General features: G+C 29.3%; 1 protein-coding gene across 2 annotated transcripts in view; it reads right to left on the reverse strand.

Annotated features, from left to right (window-relative positions):
• Nucleotides 1-24,170, reverse strand: part of LOC145283677 (uncharacterized) — a 263,008-nt gene that overhangs the window by 57,756 nt on the left and 181,082 nt on the right. For both annotated transcript variants that reach the window (XM_080132691.1, XM_080132690.1), the window contains one exon: nt 4,052-4,134. In XM_080132691.1, the coding sequence (XP_079988817.1) occupies nt 4,052-4,134 (83 nt within the window). The remainder of the gene's footprint in view (nt 1-4,051; nt 4,135-24,170) is intronic.

Here is a 24,170-nt window from a genome sequence, read left to right on the forward strand (position 1 = left end):
TGGATATGTAATGTGAGTTTTAAAGACAGGCTTAGATCAGATCTGATGATCACAAAGGAAGATTAAATCTGGACAGTATAGAAAGATGTATGTAGAATAGGAAACTTTGACGGTTTGGACATGTTGAAATAATGAATGAGAGTTTTGGGGTTAGTAGATGTAGAATAGTTGCGGTAGGAGGATCAGTGATAAGGATAAACGAGAGAAAGAGGGATAGATAAAACCTTGACCAGAGATAAGTTAGTTTGCAACTTAATATCTAAAAACCGTCCAACGCAGAACAGCATATAAAACACAGGTTAAATCAAATAGAAAGATAGTATACAAAACTTAAAATCAGACTCATATCAAATTCTTATCTAGTATTTCAACAAACTTGAAATCCTTCCAATCAATACAAAATTTGTGCCAAATTTGGATACTCGACATTCATTTCGTATGACAGCTTCCAAAAATAACAGTGGACTTTGACTCTGCTTTTCAAGATGGGAATCTTCATTATTGATGTACCAAAATAAAAATCGGATCAAATGGATTTGAGACACTCTAGAATAAACAATTAAAAATACACATTTTATCATAACCCTAATTTTTAACTTGACTTTATTGCTTATTATAAATTAAAGGTTTTAATAGTGGAAAATTCAATATTAATAAAAAAAAAAATACCTTTCTCAAAATGAGTGACACCTTCTCCATTATACATCTTTTTATTTGAATGTTTCTTTAATAATTATTTTATTTGCTTATACATTTTTCTTAAATAAAAAGTTTTATAAATAAAACTATGTATTGTTGAATCTCTACTATTATATAAAAGGAACTGTGCGTGTGGGAATTCATTCCCTATGGACTTGGAAATGGCTGAGACCATTTTTTTTAAATTTCACACGAAGGTACTTATGTATCTGGGAGTGCCTTTATGTAAGTTTTGTATTGGAAACCATAATGGATACATAATCAAAATATCCGATTAACGAAAAAGGTTCGAATTTCACTAAAGTTAACACTTTTATACAACCTAACATCACAACTGCATTTGAGAAGTGTTACTACTATACAAGCAGAAAGGCCCAGTGTACAAAATCAACTGTAGGTTCTTTTATAAGACAGAGATGCATTTGAAATAAATGTTTCTTTTTAGAGCACAATTGAACCATGATACTTGACTTTTGTTTATTTAACTAATTCAAGTTATGTAAATATAATTTCATGAAATCAATGGTTAGTTCTTTGATAAGACAGAGGTGGATTTGAAATGAATGTCTTTACTTAAAGCACAATTTAACCATGATACTTGACTTTTGCATTTTAAAAACTTTAAGCGAAACTATGATTTACAGTTTCTTTTTTATTTTATTTTATTTTTTAAATTATTAACAAAAGATTAAAACGGCTGACTTGTTTATGAAGAAACCGAAATGCATCCTAGTGGATTTAATTTTGTATTTACATTAACTTTTTAAAATAGAATTTAAAAAAGTTAATTTTGAATACTATTGCAGTTTTATGTCAACAAGCTGTAGCAGGTAAGTTACGTATAAGTAAGAAAAACAGATACACGAGACGTGGTCACATAACTGTATTGATATAGAGATTTACAATTTGATGCATTTATTTTTGCAGTCTGAGAGAAACAAGAAATATTTGAATAGCCATTTAATAAACTATTTGGCATTTATTGTCAATAAAACAAGAAAGGATGTACACTTAAGATTCAGCCATTCAATCTGAATATATGAGAAAGAATGAAACTAACTGCATGTTCTTCCTGAAGAGCTTTGCCACATGATTGAGAATGGAACCGTTATCCATTGCCTGTTTGTTCCACTGTGTCAATATGTGTGGATAAACAGGTTATACTGAAATACTTGCTAAAAGAATTTTTAGAGTATTTATTTAAAAAGTTTTTGTTTGCAGAGAGGTTTTGCCTTCTCACATATAGTGCCTTGTATATCTAAATAGTCACTCATCTGCTACTGGCCACATTCAATGTTGTTTAACTTTCATGATCTAATAAGAACTGACATGTCAATGTGATTATGTTGTATATAATTCTGAATGTTTAACAATGAAAATCTTATTTCACATGTATGTACTAAAGACAGACAAAACCTCTTATTGAAACACACAGATGCATCTAATAAAATGCACAGAATGTTGAAAATGCTATTTAAAACTTATGTGTAATGGACTGACCAAAAACTTAAGTGTGACAGATAAACTGGTGGTTTGGTTGCTTTTATTTTATGGCATTACGATCCTTTTGGGGTTATTTAATGCTGAATCAAATAATTTTGGATAAAGTACTAGGCTTCAAGCACTAGGCTTCAAGTTGTTTATATCTTCAAATATTTATTAATCATGTTTGGTTTAGTTGCTTTGTAGAGGAAAATTGTTTTTGTTTTTGATTTTGATTTTTCAGAACACGACCGAGTTTTGCAAAGAGAAAGGAAAAAACAATAGCATCAACATTTGATGCATTTTAGGTCCGGAAACCAGTATCTTTAGACAGCCTAATCTGGTAGCACAAGTGGATAGACTAATGGAGAAAGCCTCTTACAGGAATGCATGGACACATCTGAAATGAAAGCTAACCGTATGCAGATCATAAAAAGAAAAAATCTGCAGAAAAGTCATTGGTTGTTTGTTGACGGCCTCTTTTCTATTCCACTCAGACAACTTCAGATCTCAACCCAACCTTAAGTCCTAACGAATATTATTAATGATTCATTGCAATCTGAGCTAACCTAAATCCACTGATGAATATTGATGACAAGACAAAAAACTCATTAAAACCCACAGAGCCTAGTAGAAATATTCACAGAAAAGAGTAATTAAATGCATCAAGGTTAGAGTTTGACAAGTGCTGGATAGATTTTAGCTGTGCATAAATCCTCTATTATGAAAATATTGAAAACTAATATCTCGCAGAAATGAAACTGGAATAGAGCGTTTAATAAGGGTATAATTCTAAATATAAGATTAATCTGAAATACATGTTAAAGACATCAAAACACTTACATATATTATTCTAGTGAATCACTTGTTCTAAGACAGTATTAATTCTGAATAAACCCTTGGAATCTATCTAACATGTAAAGCTATCTTGTAATATCTTACATTATAAAAGTTGGACCTAAATAGCATATAAGCTGAAATATTGAACTTTGATTCTGACTAGCCTATTTTCATTTGTTGTTATTGTACTCTGTTATTGAAATTATAATAATGTACTTCACTACAGTTTAAGAAAATAATGTAGCTTTGTCCAGACAACTGGTATTATGGAACCATTAAAAAAAACTTTAATTAAACTAATTCATTTTAATTGAATATTAAAAAAAAAGTTGTCACTCTGACAACTAAAATTTTATTTCTTGTCTGTATAAGTTTACCAAAAATCCCCATTAAACATTGAAGTAATTTAGTTACCCATTTGGCATAATGGTTAGATTATTAACTAATAGGATGGAAAGGTTCAATCCTTGGTCAAGTTATATCAAAGACTCAAAAAAAGTACTTAATGCCTGTTTGCTAAAAGCTTAGCATTATAAGATGTGAATCAAGGGTAAGTGGAGTTATTCAGCGAAAGGAGTGGTGTCCTTAAATTTCTTCATAGTAGCCAATGAAAAGGGAACATTTGAGTCATCTTTAACTAGGGTTGATCCACTTATTTTATTATTATTTATTTTTTTTTTTAACTTGCCATACCTGTTTATAAAATGATCACTTCTATGCAACCTAATAAGCAGTTTGACTAAGATTTGCTTTAGAGTGATGAGTCCATAGTTTGTCTCATGGGTAATAGAATCAGTAAGTAAAATTTCCGTTACAACAATCTTGTTTTTCTTTTTTTGATGAACGAGATAAATGAGCCAAACTATAAAAATGAATTTATTTTTAGATTTAAAGCCACTATATCAAATCCAAAAAATATGTCCCCCACCCCCTGCTTCCAAACAAACAAACAAAAAAATGTTCTTTATTTGAATTCATAAGATAAGCAGCAATTTTTGATGTTAACTCAGCAAAAGAACTGTTTTCTTACCTTTTCTTTTCGCAGCCTCCACCATGGCTTCATATTCCTGCTTGTGTTTTCTTTCTTCTTCTGGCGCCTTCGAGGGCAAATTTCTGAAGTGAAAATTGGTTATTCAAATTAATACTTTCAACAAAATTGCAAGTAAAACAAAACAAAGATTCAGAGTTTTATTTTTATCTCAAACCAAAGAATACATAAAAAAATCTATAACACTTGTGATATTATGGCTATGTATATCAAAGAGATGACCTGGTTCCTCCTTGTAAGACATTCACAGCAAGAACTCTATCACATCTGCAAAGAAATTTCCTTTCTTTAGTGTACCTAACATCAAATGGAATTACCATGAACAGAGTTTCCTTCTAAGGACTTACCATTTATGAAACACATTACCACAGAACTTCCTTGCAGACTACAACATGGCTATCATCAAATCCAATGTAAACAAATTATTGTCATAAACCATCCTCATAAGCAATCAAGTTTTGATTATTCCATTCTCAATGTTCAAATATTCTTTTCATTGAGGTTATTTAGAAGTTTTGTTACCTTGGTAATTATTGCAGCACAAGGTTGGACAGGTGTTAGTGTGATTATAAGAGTTAAAAGCAGATAAAGTTCAGGGAACTTCTATTATAAACCAGTAGAGTGTTACCACTGTTGACTAAGTCTATCAGATGTGTACACACTGTGATAATGCATGGGAGTGAAACTTGGCCAGTAAAGGTTGAGGACATACATAGCATGGATAAAAATGATATTATCGATGTGTAATCAAAGTTTTAAAGAAAGGTTTACATCTGATGGCTTCAAAGGAAGGTGTGTGCAGAACAGGAGACTTTGTTGGTATGGCCCCGTTAAAGAATGAACGAGAAGTTTGTGGTTAGTAGGTGTAGAACAATCGAGGTAGAAATGTTAGTTCATATAGGAAGATCAAGGAAAACCTGGGAGGAAGTGATAAGGATAAACTTGAGAAAAGAAGAACAAATAAAGACATGGCCCGAGATAAGTTAGTTTGGGAGTCAATTTGTAAAAGCCATCCAACACATGTCAGCATGTAAAATGGACATAAAACCAAATATGATGATGATTCAACTGATTATTCTTCTTATTAATCTTTATCCTCGAGTAGCTTTTTGACTTTGATAAGTGGTCAGTCTCTTACTCTCTCTCTATATATGTGTGTGTGTAATCAACATATATGCAAGTATTATAGGAGTAGGTATTAAATGTTCACAAGACTGTAAACAAAAAGCAAATACAAGAAAATGCAAAAAGACCACTCCATTCAAAACATCCTTTTCAAAATAAAAATATCCAATAAAAGTAAAATAGAAATAAAATTATTTTGTTGGGCGGTTAAGACGTTTTTAAGATGTATCAAGTTTCAATAGAATCGGCTGGATAATGAAAAGTATTTAATGTCCACCTTTTCACCAATGTGATCCAACTTTAAAAGCTGGGTAATAAAATTATCATTAAATGTACACATTAAATCATTTAGATTTTAGTATCGTTTACCTCAATAGGTTGTACTGACTGTCTATCCAGAAATATTTTTATGTCTATTATGTATCTACAAAATAAGGTGTTCTCAGAGGAAACACAGTTTTAAGCTCAGGTTTAAACGTTAAGTATCGTACACCCGCTTTCAACACGGATTTAAATTGCTATACAAATAAAGACTTGCGATTCACTTAGATTGTGAAATTTATCCATTATCTCTCATAGTTGAGCTTAAGCCTATTAGACCAACTTTGGCAAGTCACAACGCATCAAACAAAGTGGAAGGAGAAACGCTGAGGCCTAAAAAAGATGCCACAATATATATATTTCTAAAATTAAAACTTATTTTGCAATAATTTCTTTTTGAAAATTGTTTTTGCATAAAACTAAATGAAACTAAGCCCACATTGTGCACCCTCATGTCAAGCAGCCTTGTTAAAAAATTTATAATGATAGGTTAATTAGTTTAGGAGTGAATCCTGTACATGCAAATATATTAACTGATATGTAGTTTGCTTGAAGCATTGTATGGGATAGGTATGTAGTAGAGAATTAGAAGGCTATCACAATGCTAGGAATGAGATATAGTCGTTGTTGGAAGAAGATGAAGACAAGTGGCGATTTACAAATCAATAAGTACATACATATATGTCTATATATATACATATATTTATTCAGTTGTATTAAATACAAATGTCTTACTTGTTATGTCTGCGACAATATCCATTATCAATTTCCAAAAAATTCCCTTTTCAAATGGTAGACGTGACAGATCGATTCAAAGCATGCTAGATGATGGAGTGGATACATATACCTAACTTTATACAGAGATCAACAAATGATACCGGAATAATTTTAAATTACAAAAAAAAAAAAAAATAAATAAATAGCATAGCATGAAATATTGATTTTGTGAGAATGTACAATAAAAAATCAAAGATAAGATTGACTTAATTTTATATATCAGATTAAAAACTGAATTTTAACTATTGTCATTGAAAATTAGTTCTTTTCATTATTTAAATATGAAAAAATGTTACACATTCTAAAAATACCTTAAAACTATGTCTTTGAGAGTTCTTTGTAAAGATTTTATGATTAAGCTTTACATATTTTGATTCTTCAAATACATCTTAAAGAGTCAACTTTAAAGTTCAACGAAAGAATCACCTCCAAAACTGCACACAAATGCTTGTTTAAACTTGTACAGTAAAATTAATTTTTTTTTAAATAAAAATAATTATTGAAGATCAGGTCTGAAAGAGAATTATATATTTTATTTAATTATGGAGCAACAAATCTCTACAATAAGTATTTTAACAAAAATATTTAATTTTATTTGTATTATTTGGACGATTGTTTTCATCTTGAATGTCATTCATGTGTGGTGAAAAATATCTATTTTTTACCCTTCATCAATAACATCTAGTGTGAATGCATATGAAGATGGCTAGAAGTTAGATCGGTTGAAACGTTGTGGAAAAAAACAACCAAGATTAGAACAATAGTCCAAACAATCCAAATACACAAAAAAATTATCAAGCCTCATCTCAAAAATATACAAATATTTAATTTTGTTTACAAATTACAGGTAATTTTTATACATGTAATATATGAAAATTTCAATTTATTTTGATATATTTATGGCCAATAATTTGATTACTACACGAAAAATGTCTTAAAATTAAATTAGGTCTCTAAAGAGAATCTTTAATGAATTTAAAAAGAATTAATTTCATATGATATAGATTTGGTGAAAATGTATTTTAAAATTAATGCTTTCACTTGGGATTAATTTAATGTTAATTTTGTTAAAATAAATTTGAATGTCAGGATCTTTAACTTCCTTTAAAATCCAACGATGAGAAACAATCTATTTTTTTTATTGCTTAACTAAAAAGGATGATACACTGAAAACATCCACCCACCCACCCACACACACACACACACACACACACATACACACACACACACAAAACTGAAATAAGGTTGGGTAGTTTTAAGCAATTATGTTTTTTCTTTAATATTTTTTTTTAATTTCTTTTACAACAGACCTTTTGGCATAAAAAAAAAGTATTTTGCATCTTGACAATTTAAGATTGCAACAAAACATTTTAAAAGAGAAAAAACCCATCCTAATGAGAATTAAATTATAAGGTAAAAACCAATTTTTTGTTGTTTTCAAAAAGGGTTTATTTATTGACAATTGTTTCCTTTTGTGTATATTCAATACCTATTGAACATCTGTTGATAGATTGAAAATGTCTTACTGAAATTTTGTTTTTATTCCTTCCATCAACAGCTGTCATCATGTTTCGATTTTACTTCACTTTCATCAAGAATCAAGCAATTTACTAAAAGAAAATCAGTCGGGTAGAGTCAGAGAATGAAATAGCAAGGTTCAGTTTAGTTCATTTTCCAACAAGTTGAATTCAATATCTATTCAATCTCAACCCCATTACCAAGTCAATAGAAATGTACAAAATTTTAGCCAAAAATGCTTTTATTAGAAAAGTCAGACATTAAATTGGCAATGAAGTCAGGTTTTCTATGGGAGGAGAAGGGACCTAAAGGTCATTTAATGATTGCTTGATTCAGAAAAGTTAATAAAAAAAAAACAAACAAACAAAAAACATCATTATGAAGAGATATTTGATTTTTAAAAAGTCAATTTGAAGCAGAAAATTTTATGGTAAGAATTGAACTACTCCAAATTAGACATACTTTTCTGTATTTAAATAGTTCCTTCCTAAATGTTTCTCTACTCCCTTTATTTTCTTCTTTTTGCAAAGCCTTTTTGCTTGTTCTATAGAATCTCCTAGAATGTTTACAGCATGTTATGCATTATTTAGATTACTATTTTCAACTTGATTCGCAATGTTTCAACCGATAACTTCAGATTTTCTACAGGAGCATCTTTTCGAACTTAACCTTTTAATAAACTTTGGAAATCTAGAACATACACATATAGTGTAATAGTTAAAAAAAAAAAATAAATAAAATAAAACGTTAAGAATCAATTTTATGTGATTGTCTTCTGGAGGTTGATGGTTCAATCCTGACTCCAGGCGATGATAACTAATAACATAAATTAATACCTTTATTCAGTCATGCCTGATAGAATGAGAACAACCTTCCTGTCATTAAGACGAGCTAGTATGCTGTTGCGACATTTTGATGAACTTTCTTGTTTTGAATAAGCTTTTTTTGCCTTGTTATATTGAAAGTCAGTTTTCATAATGTATATCTACAAATCTTTGTGATATGATACTGTAACGTTTAATAACATTCACCCAGGATAGGTTGAGCTGTCTTTAAATAAGTTAACCACATCACATACCAGGGTGGTTTACCCATGTCAATCGGCAGTTGAGTTATTGGGATACTTCGGTCATTCCTGATTCCAGCAACAAATACAAATAAAAAAAATGGTATGGGGGTGCATTTACTTTCTCCATACCTGCTTTCATTGTTTTAATCCATTTCAGTTAATCGCCTTTGCATTTCCTTCAACCAGTAGGTGTGAATTGAAGCCACCAATTTGTAGTTGTGACCAAACTAATGAAGTCTTCTTTTCAAAAGGGTCTCTATGATGCTGATGATGCTGTATCTCGCACAGGTGGTGCCGTTTGGGATTGGATTGGAATGCATTGTAGGCAGTACACGTCGAAAACTGAGTATATGGAGATTCTTTGTGTCTCACAGCTATACAGCAGTATCATGAACACTAGTGTTTAGTATATCCTCAATTTTCTTGAGTTTTATCCCTTGTTTAAGCCAGTATATTCTAGAGGTAACAGAAGGCCGTTTGAGCATGATCAATACAGATTGCAATCTCATCCTTGTCCTCTGGTATAGATAAAGAACATCACTTATCAGTGTTCTATTTCCTGCATAGCAAACAAATTGTAGATGGAATTTCTCAATTGCGTTGACAATTTTCTTAAGACTCTTTTTTGTTAAAAAAGTTAATCCAGTTATGTATAGCAAGCATATTACCTAATTAGAATTTTAAAGCTTTATTTTGTTCAAGCTGGGGATGGGACATCCTACTGGATGCTAGACATTTAGCTGCTATCTCATATCCCAACGAAGAGATCTTTTAAAGATTTTTAACCGTGCCTTTAAGGGTAATTGTTTGAATCTCTCTTACTCTTGGTTCACCGGGTATATCTGCTAGGTAGTTTTTGAAATTCTTTTTCTGGAGTTCCGTTACTCCAATAATTACTAGAATGATGAAGATCTCCCTAAGATTCCAGTTTCTTTTCATGTTGTACATAAGACCTTGGTATTTCATTATCTTTACACTCTCAGTTCTGTTTAACTCTGCATCATGGGGGACACTAACTTCTACTAAGGTTGCTTCTTTCTCCTTGTCACATGGTTTTCTATGTAACAGTTTAAATACTTCCAAATTTTGAAGGATCACAAGAAATGCATTCCTTTTCATCAACAATAGATTAAAATGGCTGATTTGTTTATGTAGAAACCCAAATACATTGCGGGGTGGGCATGTGTATAAAAACAGGATTTTAAAAACTTTGTTTTATTCTACGCTATTGTATTTTTTCCATTTCAATAAATATCCAATTAATCTATTATAAAAAAAACAAACAGATGTCTATATATTCACCTAAAACTAAGAACCTATACAGCACATACCTACAAATCTAATATATCCTTTTCGCATTGTCTCGGACAAAATACAGACAATTTTTGTTTGTAAAATTCATTCTTTTGGGGGTCAACCAGAACAAAATTAATTAGTGGGTGGAGAGGTTGATGACATTTAGAGCAATTTTTTTTCCATTGACATTTAGTGTGAAATGGTATTTGTGATAGAGAAAGAAAGATGTTACACACACTTTTTCTATTTTGCTATCCATGTCCCCGGGAAATGTCAGATAACCCTGCTAGTCTAATATATAAGGAAAAGAGAGTCAGTCGAAATTAGATCACTAGAGCATTGCACCATTTTTTTTTTCAGAATAAATATCGATATAAAAATGCCACCTATGAAAGTCATTGCTCTTACAAGAGAATATTGTTATTTTCATAGATTTGCAAACATTTCTCCCATTCGATTTTCTGCCAGTAACTTTGTAAAATGATTATAGTCTCGTACGCACATACTTAATTACACTTGGATAGTAATAGAACAAATATTGAAATTTTACTTTTTATTGATAAAGAAATATTACCGCAATGATTATTTTCAACTAGTGTACATAAAAAAATGCAGAAAAAATTATGCTTTGCCAGTGTTCACACTAATATTTAAATAAATTCATAGAATTATGTCAATTAATTTTTCATATATAAATAATATTTTTTATGAGCTAAGAAAAAAAAATCTACCGTTGACTTACTTTAGATTGGAGGATTTCTTTTGGAATTCATTTCAGATGGCAAGGGTTGTCTAATTTGTTATTTGTTTTCAAAATATAAGTCTTTCTCATGCATTTTCTTTCTAATTTTAACAGAATAGTACCGAACTATCACGGGTTGATCCTCCCTCTCCAAAAAAAACAAACGCAAATCATTTCTAATGATCTAAAAATATATACATAAAAATAAAATAACCTTCACTTTCAAATTAAAAAAAAAAAAATGTTATTTTCTTCCTTAGAATGAAAAGTGTGGTGGGGGTCAAACATAAAAACATAATGCCATATTTTATACGTTAAAAACAGCAAAGATGTTCATAAAAAAAGGAACAAAAAATAAACATAGAAAGCAAAAATGAAAAACAAGCAAAAAAAAAAAAAGAAAAAAAAAAGAAAAAAAAGAAAAAAGTCTAATTATGGAAATAGATTTGAATTTTTCTTCGTTGGGCAGACTTTTGTGTGATGGGGCAGATATATATATTTACAAATAAATACACATCATTCTTTATTATAGAATGAAATATGGTAAAAAAAAAAAAGCTTGCTTATTATTAAATGAACTACATTAATTAATGCCGTTCTTCGTCTTTAACAAACTATTTGCTGACTTTGAAAAATATTTTTCCGTTTTATTTTTCTGCTTATTGGATTTCACATTGTAAAAGAAATATTTTCCTTTCTTTTTTTTTTTTTTTTCGTTTCCAACATTTAATTTTTCTATTTATACAAAAGTTGGGTATGTGTGTGTATTTCTGTTTATATACTTGGATGTACAGAATTCCTAAACTAATTCATTATGAATTTGAGAATATAGTTGCTAGGCATAAAGGTGAGTAATGTAGGCTATATGTAGTTCAATCTAGTTTTATACAAAGGAGTAAAAAGTTGATGAACGCCCTTTGTGCAAATTTTTGAAATTTTAAATACTCTCCAAATTTCAATTTCTTTGGAATATTTTAACGAGTTTTTAGGCCACAACCTCCCATTTGAAAATTCAAACATTTCAGAATTGTATTAAATTTAATCCATAATCATTAGGTATCAAACAAGAATCCGTGAATTTTAATTTCTTTAAAAGATCTCTTAAACCTTAAATTTTGGACATTTTCTAGAATTAAAATAATCTAATGAATTCTATTCTAAATTGGAATAATAATTCTAGACATTAATTTTAGTAGCATTAAAAGTGTCACAAAAACTATTCCGTTTGCAGAATTAATTTTATCATCCTGGGACGAGTATTCTAGTTTACTTACAAAATTAAAAAAAAAAATTGTTCATTTTCATTGTTGATGACTGAAAAATATGTTTTATATTTAGTGAAAAAAACAAACAAAACAAAACAAAAACCTTTCATTGTAATTTTCGTGCATTACCAACATTAATAAAAAATCATGTCCTTTTTTGGGAGGAGGAGGCACCAGGACGACTAAATAAAAATAATGGTTTAATGTGATTATTACATTTATGTTACCACAAGAAATAGATACACAAGCATAAAGTTGTATAATTTAAATAATATTAAAATGACTAGACAAAAAAAAAAAAAAAAAAAAGAAAAAAAAAGAAAAGCAAGTTTTCATTTGACAAATGCGATTATTTCTATTGGTAGAAAAAATACCATACTTTTTCGTTTATTTTAATTATTAAATATCGTGTCAGTAGGGAAGGATTGATTCATGGATGCATTTAACATGTGAGGGAGAGAAAAGATTTTAATTGCTTCTTCAAGTTTTTAAAACCATTTTAAACTTTGATCTGCAATCATTAAATGTTTCAATTGATTCATTTTTATGTCTTTATTTTGGTTGACGAATTCTATAAAACAATTTGAACTCTTCTATTTTAAATATGTAAATATTTTGATTCACAGAATTGTAGTAAAAAAAAAAAAAAAAAAATAAATAAATAAAAAATAATTAACCAAAAGATTTGGATGATTCAATATTCACTTGAATAAAAAAAATTGTTATATTCATCAAGATATTTATCGCCTTCGAACTGCAATATTTATATTATCTTTAAAGAGTTCACAAAAATCTTGCCCTTCCCTAGAGTACATAATTTCGGCACATTAAGAGGCATGTAGAAATTAGGGACCACTTCCATTGTCTTCCCTACAGATTTGTTTTTTTATTTAAATTTCATTCAGAAAAATATAATTTTTCAAAATAATAAAATTATTTGAACAAAATCCATTGATTAAGGAAATTACTTTAAATTCTTTATTCAAATAAATTTTTTGTTTCTAAAAATTATTTTTCTGAATGAAATTTAAAAAAACTATAAATTTTATTTTGCTCTAACTAGTATATTGAGCGATTCTTATTTAGCTGAGATTGTCTTATATAAAAATATTACCTCCCCAAAATATTTTGTAAAACTTGATACCACAAGACTCATTATTCTGAGATATATATATGATTTAAATTTTATCAAAATAAAATATACTTCAAATTTTAAGAGGGTTTCTTCCTCTGCAGATCACTAAAACCACTTCCATTATCTTTGTCATAAAATTTTACACAAATACATTTTTAGTTTTTATGTAGATTCTCTAACCTTTCTTTAGGGAACACAGATATTGACCCACAGATTAAAAATTGAACGTTTATATTTTTACAAAACACAAACACTGGATTGCACTGATTAATTTCGCTTATAATCTTTATATTAATACCTTAGTATTTTTAATGTACGTACATATGCCACAGTTTCCAGATTCTATATTTATTCTATCAGGAGATTCCATTTATTAAAAAGGAGGATAGATGATAACATACTACAAACATTAAATTAGTATATAGATACGTTAATTTAATGTTCATAATATGTTATCACCTTCTACCCTTCCTTTTAATAAATAGGACCTCCCGACCACTGAAGATGCAAAAAAAAAAAAAAAAAAAAAAAAAAAAAGATATTGCTTTTGGGCCATACGTGAAACTAAAATATACCTTCTTGGCCTTCTGGCTAGAAAACAAAGGTAGTATCTGTTCTGTCTAAAGATAGTGTAATGATATTGTGGGGTTTGTGTTCACACCAGGTGTCCATACAATGGAAATATATCAGGGTTACAATAATATCATGGGGTCTCCATTCATGCCGAACATCCACAGAATGTGCCCATCAGCAATCTACATTACATATGAAAGATGCCATTGTGGAATTTCCACAGATCCTGCTAGTATTATATGATTGCATTTTGTTAAAATAAAAATACCGGGTTCTTAGATAGCTTAGACGACTGTATGGTTTCATACTACCATGATGAAGTTATTCATGTTAGAATATACATCACACTCGCATGTAGTCTTATCTATTTTTTTTAATACGTGTGGTACATTCCTAGAAACGAAATTCTGATAGAGAATAGAATTTATGAAAATATAGAATTATGCAGAAAAAAAAATGAAAAATGTCTAAAATAAAAAAAAATAAATAAAAAATGAAGGCTTTATTGTTAAGAGTGAACAAACAAACAAAAAAAAAGTGTCAATTATGTCGAAGAGCAGCAATTTCTCTGGTCATTAAACTAACAACTATTTCAAACTAATGACTACTATTAATTACTAATTGGCTCAGGTTAATTTCTACTCTTTTTATGTCATCTATTTAACCCATGGATTGCTGCAGCAATTGCCCTGCATTTAAAAAAGTAGAATCAATTTGTGACTAAACAGAGAAAAGAATTTATATTAAAAACAAGAACGTCCGGTCAACCCGTGTGCTTAGCAATGTAAATACTATTTAAAACTTAAACATAACACGAATGGACAACACTTTTATAGAATGACATGGACGCATCTAAAAATACTATTACAGAAAGTGTGATAGACCGACCGACCTTGACCTCATAAGGAAGATTAAAATGAAGATTTTTAAATTTCCAATATTTTTTTTTTTTTTTTTTTTTGCTAATTTTAGCATTAAGTATTAGACATCAATTAATAGATATTTATCAAATTTCAATTTCTTGGGAATATTTTAATGTGTTTTTAAGAGGGATATAATACAGGCACAATCTCTCATTTGAAAATTCATAGATATCAGATTTGCTGTCATTAGACACTAATTAAGCAAGATTTCCTGAATTTCCATTTCTTCTGAAGCCTTAAATTTGGGACATTTTCTAAAATCAAAATCATGTAATAGATTTTAATCAAAATTATTATAATGATTTTATATATAAAGCATGCTTTTAGAAATTGATTTTCAAATCAACCCATCTCTGGACAGGTTCCTCTTTCCTTGGCATTTTTGTTTTTTTTACCAACTGACCCTGCTATGTCAATTGTTCTACATCTAACCCAAGAACTCTTGCCTATCCAATGTAACTATCTCTCTATACTATCCAAATTTAATTATCCTCCAAGATTATCATGTCTAAACCAATTTTGGAGACTCACATACAATCATCAAATCATTCTCATATCTATGAAATAAAATATTTATCAGAATTCAAAGCACCAAAACGAATTCAGAAATAAATCGTTTTTCAAATATTTTTTTTTTACTTAAATCTAAATATTGAACAATTGATCAAAATTTACAGACATAAACCTGATTTTAGTTAAGATGAAATCAAAGAATGAGAAAAGTTGTATAAAATGAAGTCTTAATCTCAAAAGATTTTAATAGCATTTAAAAAGGATGTAGTAACAAAATGTCTTGAAAAAAAGAAAAGAAAAATGATTGATATATGTTATATGACAGACTGCAGTGAAAATAAACTTTTAAATTCAGAATTTCTTGAAACTTGATTTCTAGCAGAGTTCTGTAATTTCGAAAATTTATCCAAACAAGCCCATTCCAATTTTATTGTATGTAAATTAATTTGGACGTAGGGATGGTGAGTAGATATTCTTGGAGATCACTGGTTCCTTCTTGTAGAGCATTCACACCAAAAACTTGTCTATATATCATTAAGAATTTCTATGAACAGAGATTCTTCGTAAAGCTTCCAGTCTGTGGAATACATTGCCACAGGACTGCTTCTTTGCAGTACAACTTTGCCTATCAAAAAACATACCCACAAATATTCAAACGATCCTAACAATCATTCGATCTTTTTAACTCTTACCCTCAAGTGGCATTTGGCTTGATAAAGTGGTGAGCATTTTCTAAGTAAAAGAGAAAAAGAATTTAAAAGATGCAAAAATCGATAAATGCAGTTGAGTAATTACTTTTAATTTTAAAGATATTCTTAAAAAAAAAAAAATAGATAAAAAAATTATTTTCTTCCATTAAGTTAGGAATTGAAACTTTGATGATTTGATGCCAGTCCAAATTATTTTACACGTTTCACTATGGCACACACTCCACATAAGTTTCATTTTCTTAAGCTCATTCTCAATTGTTCAAGTGTTCTTCGGAATGGTGTTCATCTCAATACTACACAAAATGTCTTGCTCGATTTTGAGTCTATGACCGTGTCAACTAAGCCAGTAAGGTTTTATTTCAAGGAACACATTTTTACATGTCATTTTGAGCCACTGCTCTTCAATTAAGAATTTGTTAAGCATGAACGCATAAGATTTTTTTGAAGACATTGATCTTGATACGAGTCATATTTAGATTGATTTGGCAATGTCGGTATACAGTAAAACCCCTTAGTCTTAAGATTCTATTGTCAAGACTTCCATATTGGCTATCTTGCAAATGCTTCATGTGTTTTATTAAGTTAAGCTTCGCTATATACTCCTACTCCATTATCTTTGCTAATAAATCTACTTCCAGTTATATAAAGTCTTTCACTTTGTCTAGCTATTCATTGTTAAGAGAGATAGGCAACGAGTTGATGTTATTTGCGCATGTGACCAGTATATGATATCTGGTTTGCTTTATATAGTTGTCCAGCCTGTAAGTTCATTATCAGATCACTAAATAGCTTTATAATAGCGATATCAGACAGTAAAGACCAATCAAAAACAAGATGAGGGCCAAACACAGGAAGTACTAAACCATCTTTAACTAAATGAATTTACCAACTCTCAATGATCACAAGATGTCTTTAACACCAGCTTATGTCCTGTCACAGCAATTGAAAAACTGCAATTTACACAAAATGAAGAATGATAAATTGAGATGAAGCAGTAGATGCTAACTCAATTTCTGTAGTGAAGCTCAAAGTTGAGCACCTCTATTAAATGACAGAGGTTAACAAAGCAATTGTCAATAAACTTCCAAAGGAAAGCAATCTACAGAACTGTGATAACTGATCTCGTATTACACTCCCGCTTCCAACAGAGTTGTTTTTCAGATCAAATCAATAATCGACAACAAATTGAAGGAAGAGTAAGCAGCATTCAGGAAAGGTAAAGGATGTATCATTGATCAAATCTTTGAACCAAAATTATCAGTGAACAAAATGCCTTAAGTGGAATATCCTATTATGTAAGATGTATCATGTATGTATTAATTTCAGACAAAGGTAGCTCCAAAAGTAAGGACTCCTATTTTTTTTAACTCAAAAGGTTGAAGAGCTACAGAGACAGAATTGGTATCATTAAAACAAGCGACCTTTTGTGCTGCAAAATTTATTCTTCTACATAGTCACCACCATTTTCAATCACATTTGCCAGGAATTCAATGACGCATCTCTGCATCTGATGCACATCCATGATGGGTTACTTTCTTAGAGCCTCACCTGGTCAATATCTACAACAGAAGGATGAGACTTAAGTCAGGAGTGCATAAGTTCAGACATCATAACAATGCAATTCCCAATCTTCTCTGATCCATTTAGGCAGAATAAAAAATAGGAGGCATTACTTTTGGAACGCCTCTTGTAGAATTTAGTTGATTGTTATTGTTTTTTGTTTGTTTGTTTTTTTTTTACAGTGAATGCAAAGATTGAAATTGCTGAACAGACTGCGCGATAAGAATTTCAAATGTAGTGTTACCATTGATTACAATAGGACGCTCTCTTAATTCTTCTCAGTTGAATCGGGTGTGTGGCAGAATGTAGTAATGAAACAAATCCTCAATTACACTGATCATAATACAAAGAGCCATAAATTGTCCATGTTGACTAAAAAATGGTTAGAAAGAGCTGTGAGGTCAGTAGAATTGGAGATCTGTGGTGTAATGTCAAGCAACACATAAGCATTATCCAAATACAAAAATACCCTAACTCAACATATCAATTGACCATCATGAATATGGACTATGCTTTATATATGTTACTAGCAAGGCCGCCCGGCATTGCTCAGGACCGTATAAGACAATGAGAAAAATTTTGAACATACATGTTATTCTTAGAATAGAGGAAGTTTTTATGTTTATGTATCATTTGCCATCTTGAGCAAAAGAATATTTTACTTACCCTAGGACGGGTATTACACAACATATGTATGGAATAATTGTACCTTCATTGGACAGGAAATTTACATGTGGAAAAAAAAATCCTTACCTAGGGTAGGTAATGTACAACACATATTTAAAATTATTTAAATAAGTTTCTGTTGTGCTAAATTTTTGGTATGTCACAGGTAAGAGTGTTTGTTTTTACATCAGAGTGCTATAGTGGAGAAGCACCGAATTTTTTATATGAATGTTATACTACTCGAATATATTACGCGATTTTCGATTTTGATAACTTATGTACGTAAGAATTTCTTTGTTTTTCATATGGGTACTTCACTGTACAAGTACCTTATTTCGTGGGTAGGATACTGCAGAAGTACCATTTTTTCTAATTTAAAAATGTAAAAATTCGATACTTTTAAGTAATTTTCTGTTGTGCTAAATTTTCTGTGCGTCTAGAGTAAGAATTTGTTTGTTTTTTCATCTATTGCTATAGTGAAGAAGCACCTTATTTCTCATTTAAAAGTCATGCTATTCGAATATATAACGTGATTTTCGGTTTTAATGACTTTTATGCACGTCACAAGCAGGATTTTATTTGTTTTTCATACGAGTACTATACTACACAAGTACCTTATTTCTTGGGTAGGATAATGTGAAAGTACCTTATTTATAATATATAGATGAAACTACTCGATGACTTTACATAATTTTTCATGTATGTCACATGTAAGATTTTTTTTTCATGAGTACTATACTACACAAGTACCTTATTACTTTGATAGAATTTCTTGTACACATAAATACATAAAAAAGTGATCATTGTATGTGATTTTTGGAATATGACTATACAAATATACAAACATATATAATACATTAAATTTATAATGATCAGTTAATTAGTATAGGAGTGAATCCAATACATACAAATATATAAGTATATACGTATACTAATCATTGATAATGATCGGTTAATTAGTTTAGGAGTGCATCCATAAAAATATATAAACATAATTATAATGTACAATGATCGGTTAATTAGTTTAGGAGTGAATCGAATACGTACAAATATATAAACATATACACATAATTAAAATAATGATGGGTTAATTAGTTTAGGAGTGATTCTAATACATAAAAATATATAAGCATATACGCATAATTAAAATTCATAATGATCGGTTAATTAGTTTAGAAGTGATTCCAATACATACAAATATATAAACTCGTGAGTGATTCCAATACATACAAATATATAAAATCGGTCAGAACTCTTTAAAGTTTCGACATAATATTTTTTATGCTATCGATTTTCTCCTGATGAGATGATAGCCGAAAGAGCTCTTGAGAAACTTCTGCCTATTTTATTTAAAACTATATATAAATTCTGTACCTCCAAACATTTAAATATATAAACATATACACATAATAAAAATTCATAATGATCGGTAAATTAGTTTAAGAGTGGATCCAATACATACAAACATAAACATATACACATCATTAAAATTAATAATGATCGGTTAATTAGTTTAGGGGTAATTCCAATACATAAAAATATATAAACATATACACATAATTAAAATTAATAATGATCGGTCAATTAGTTTAGGAGTAAATCCAATACAAATGCCATTACTTGATCTATTTATGTGATTTTTGGAATGTAACAAATAAGCCGATATATCATATATATATATATTTGAATATGACATTTTCGTTACATAAATCAAAAACATTCCTCTCTTTTTGTTTAATAAAAGTGTTATTGTGTATTCATTATATAACATTTAAAAATCAAGAATATTGAAATGTAAAAGAAAAAAAAAAGAAATGATAGGGATTGAAACCGCAACACTTGTGCTAGTAATCGGCCACGTTAACCGTTTCACCAAAAACACAATCGCTTTCAAAACGTCGTAAAATATCTTAATAAATACATTTCTCTTTTACTCCATGTAACACATGTGCATAATGACACAACTACGCTCGTCAAGGTGTTATTGCTTTCAAGTTAAAACCTTTTTTGAAGCCCTTAGCTATTATTTTAATCGATTAAAAGCCCCTAATAAAATTCTGCACCAAAAATGCAATCTTTTGAGCTATTGCACATCGTCTAATGATCATCCGTCTAGGAGGAGATACAAATTGAAAAACGGAGACAGACACACACACAGACAGTGAGATTTATATATTAGATTATATATGTCTATATAGTATTGTGGTTACGTTTTTATAAATTGTAATAAATGCATATATTGTACATTAAATTCCTTCTTATATTTCTAACATTTTTGCTTAAGAGCTTTATGAAGTACACGGATATCAGTCAACAGTCGTACTCAACAAATGATTTATGCTCTTGCTAGCTTTTACTGGCTGGAGCCTATGATGTAAGGACTCAAAGGGTGTTTCTCCCAGTGAGAGGATCTTGATTTTATTTTGATTTTTGATTATCTTGTACAAATTTTGATTAAAAAAATGCAATTGAAGATATTTAGTTTCACTTGAGTTTTTTTTTTTTTTTTTTTTTTTTACAAATATATACTTCAAAGTATTACTGAATTTCGATAAAATCATAATCAGAAAGGTAAATATTTTTCAAACTCAAAACCATTTGATAGAGTTTTATTACTATCAAACGAAAAACATTGTAAAACGTCCTTCAGATTAAAATAAAATTAAACTTTATCAACATTTATACAATTACTAATGAAAAAATTGAATATAGAAACATTTAAATAGAAAATAATTTGTAAAACAAAACTACCCCCCTACCCGCTTCATCGTAAATCGTTTAAAGTATGGTAATAGTAACATTAACAGAGGAAGTGGAGGAAAGGAAAACAAAGGAAGATAAAAAAAAGTGAAAACGTAATAAAATCAAATAAAAGGCAAAATGAGACTTCTTTATAAAAAAAAATTTTTTTTTCTTAAATAGACTTGAGCAGAAATCCCTACTCCAAATTACAAAAAGGCAAAATGTCACTAAAAAGTGGAGATCTTACTTTCTTAGAAATGGACGACTTGCTCAGTTAATTATAAATTACAGCTAATAAGAACAATTAAAACAGCCTCTTTTTTAAACATAATTACATCACATAACTAAGGATTATTTCAGCATGTATTTTGTATTATAGGTATATTGGGAAAAACAATGTTGGTTAATTCACATCTAGTAGTATAATAATAATAATAATAATAATAATAATAATAATAATAATAATAATAGACTGTCATTTTTTTAATTAAATGCTAGATTCAAACTTTTCATATTTTATTTAAATACTTATTAAAATTAAATGCTAAAATTATCACTTTAAATGTAAGTACACATCTAATCTAAACCACAGTTAAAATAATTTAAAATAAAAAATAATTATAACCTCCTTCTGTTTGGACAGCATAAATGTACTTTTAATGGAATACAACATACGAAAAATAAAAATATAGTATTTAAGAGCAAACATTTATGAACGTTGCTCAAAAAAATATCAACAAAAATTAATAAAACAAAATAGCTGACAATTTTTTTTAACTACAAAAAAATAAAAATAAAATAAAAATTGATACAAAAAATTTGGAATTTATGAATTTAATTCTGTTCAAATAGTCATTTTAATTACATTTTATTTTAGATTTAATGCCTCAAGAATTTTTTAAATGATTTATTTATTTGTTAATAACTGCACTCAAATATATTCCATAAATTTCTACCCATTTTAAAAATCCAAAGAAATCTTAATTACTTGATTAAAGACGGTAAAATTTTGAGTTTTATGACAAACAGGGATTTAAATGTGATTCAAACATTTTGAAAAGGAAATAAATGAACAAATGAAATTGAGTAAATGAACAAGATTAGAAAAAACGTACAATCATCGAACTAACATCTTTGAATAGATGATGTAAAAAGAAAAAAAATCTTGTTTTCAGTACGCATTTAATTAATAAACTACTTTTTATTAAAAAAAAAGACAACAAAAATACATAAAATATGGATTAGTTTTCATGACTAACAAGTTGAAGTCTTGCATTTCAGCAAGGAATTAATACTAGCAGACCTCCTGTGTCCTGCCTTGATTCTCTATATTACCATTTTTATTCTTTTGTAATTTTTCATTTTAATTGGTTTGGAAAAATTATTTTAAAACTACAGCGGTCTTCTTTAATTTCTTAAATAAAAGAACATTTTCTTTTTCTAACTCCAGTCATTTATTTATTTGGCTTCTGTTGATCCCAAATGAATGAATATTAGGTCATACCAAATCAGAACATGTAAGGATTCTAAGTATATCTGCAGTGTTTCTGAGTTACAAGACAGCAAAGACAACTTTCGTTAATACAAGAGATTATTAATAATTAAGTGTGTCTGCTCTTTTTGACTTCCGGTTTCTACTGTCCATTTGATTAGATAATTTGACATGGTCAAGCGGATGAGAAATCCGTTCTTAACATGGAAAGGGGAGTGCTTTAATTTTATCCGATGAAAATAATCATAAATCAGAAAATACCACATCTTACTTGTCTCCATCGTCCCGTCCGCGAGATTTCTTAGAATAGGGTCATCTTTTAAAACCTAAAAAAGACCCAAATTGAGTCCCACCTCATCTCACCTCCATGGCATTTATAAAAAATTAAAAATCTTATTAAACATTTGAAAAAAAAAATTCTTTGGCTGACAAGTCTTTTTTTTTTTTTTTTTTTTTGCAGGGGTGTGTGTGTGTGTTAGGGGGGGCAGTGTTAGGTTTATATGTTGTTTGAAATTTCAGCTGTAATTGGGTCAGCATGGTTGTTATTGCCTTCCAGGTGACCTTTTCTTCATTCAGCAAACTGATTATTTAAGTCTCCACTTTTGAAAACGTGGTATTGTTACAGTGAAAGGAGTGAAATATGAACAGGAAATAAGGTGCTGTCTCCTATACCCAAAGGACATATGTGAACTGGGAACTTCACTCAACAGTTTGAAACTGACATATAAAATAAAGATACAAAAAAAAAAAAAGTCATCACATCAAACATAGCATTACAAATGAATAACGAAACATTAACATGGGAAAATAAAAAAGAATGTTGCATGAAAAAAAAAAAAAAGAGCTTGAAATATTTAAAGTCATGAGATTTGTCGTTCATTCTTAGAAAAGACTCGACTTGGGAAAAATATGAACCATGGAAATAAAACGATACATTTTGTTATTCTTTGAATATACATAATCCTAGATGTCTTCACGGAATTCATATATGTTACATTCAGCATTATTGAATTATTCGAAATTATATAATAGTGATGAGACGATTCCAATATTTTTCCCGATTTTGATACAATTACCGATTCCGATTCTTTATAAACCTCTAAACATTTAACTATTTAACTGTTATTTTTAGGGGTGGGGGGACTTGTCACTTGGACCTAGGATCAGAGGTAAGGTTAAGGGAGTATTTTTTAGGGGAGGCCTTGCCACTTGGACCTAAAGTTAGTGATTTTAATTTATTTGAATAACTTTTCAGCATGAAAAAATATATAAATAATTAGGGGGCTAACTGCTTTAAAAAATTAGAATGGTTTGGAAATGGATAGGGGTCATTTTAGATTAAATTATTTATATGCAAAAATGATTCCCACACTAAATTCGAAATTATTTTTTTTTGTCAATATTTTTAGGGTGTTCACATATAATCGCCTAAAAAAGTATAATCTTTATTAAAAAAAATCGGTTACAAAGTTATTTCTGACTAGAATTAAAGTTTGAAAGTCGAGCATCAAAGCTCAGAAAAAGCAGTATTTTTCGAAGGAGCCACTATTTTATAAAAGGACCACAAAACTCTTCGATAGTCAATTTATTTGAAGGCTAGTCGAATGCTGAGAAAAATTCTTTTTGTGCAAATGCAGTTTATACATATGAAATATATATTCTGATAACAGAATA

This window comes from Euprymna scolopes, chromosome 8, assembly GCF_053919585.1.
Source record: "Euprymna scolopes isolate OS-2025 chromosome 8, ASM5391958v1, whole genome shotgun sequence".
Taxonomy (NCBI): domain Eukaryota; kingdom Metazoa; phylum Mollusca; class Cephalopoda; order Sepiida; family Sepiolidae; genus Euprymna; species Euprymna scolopes.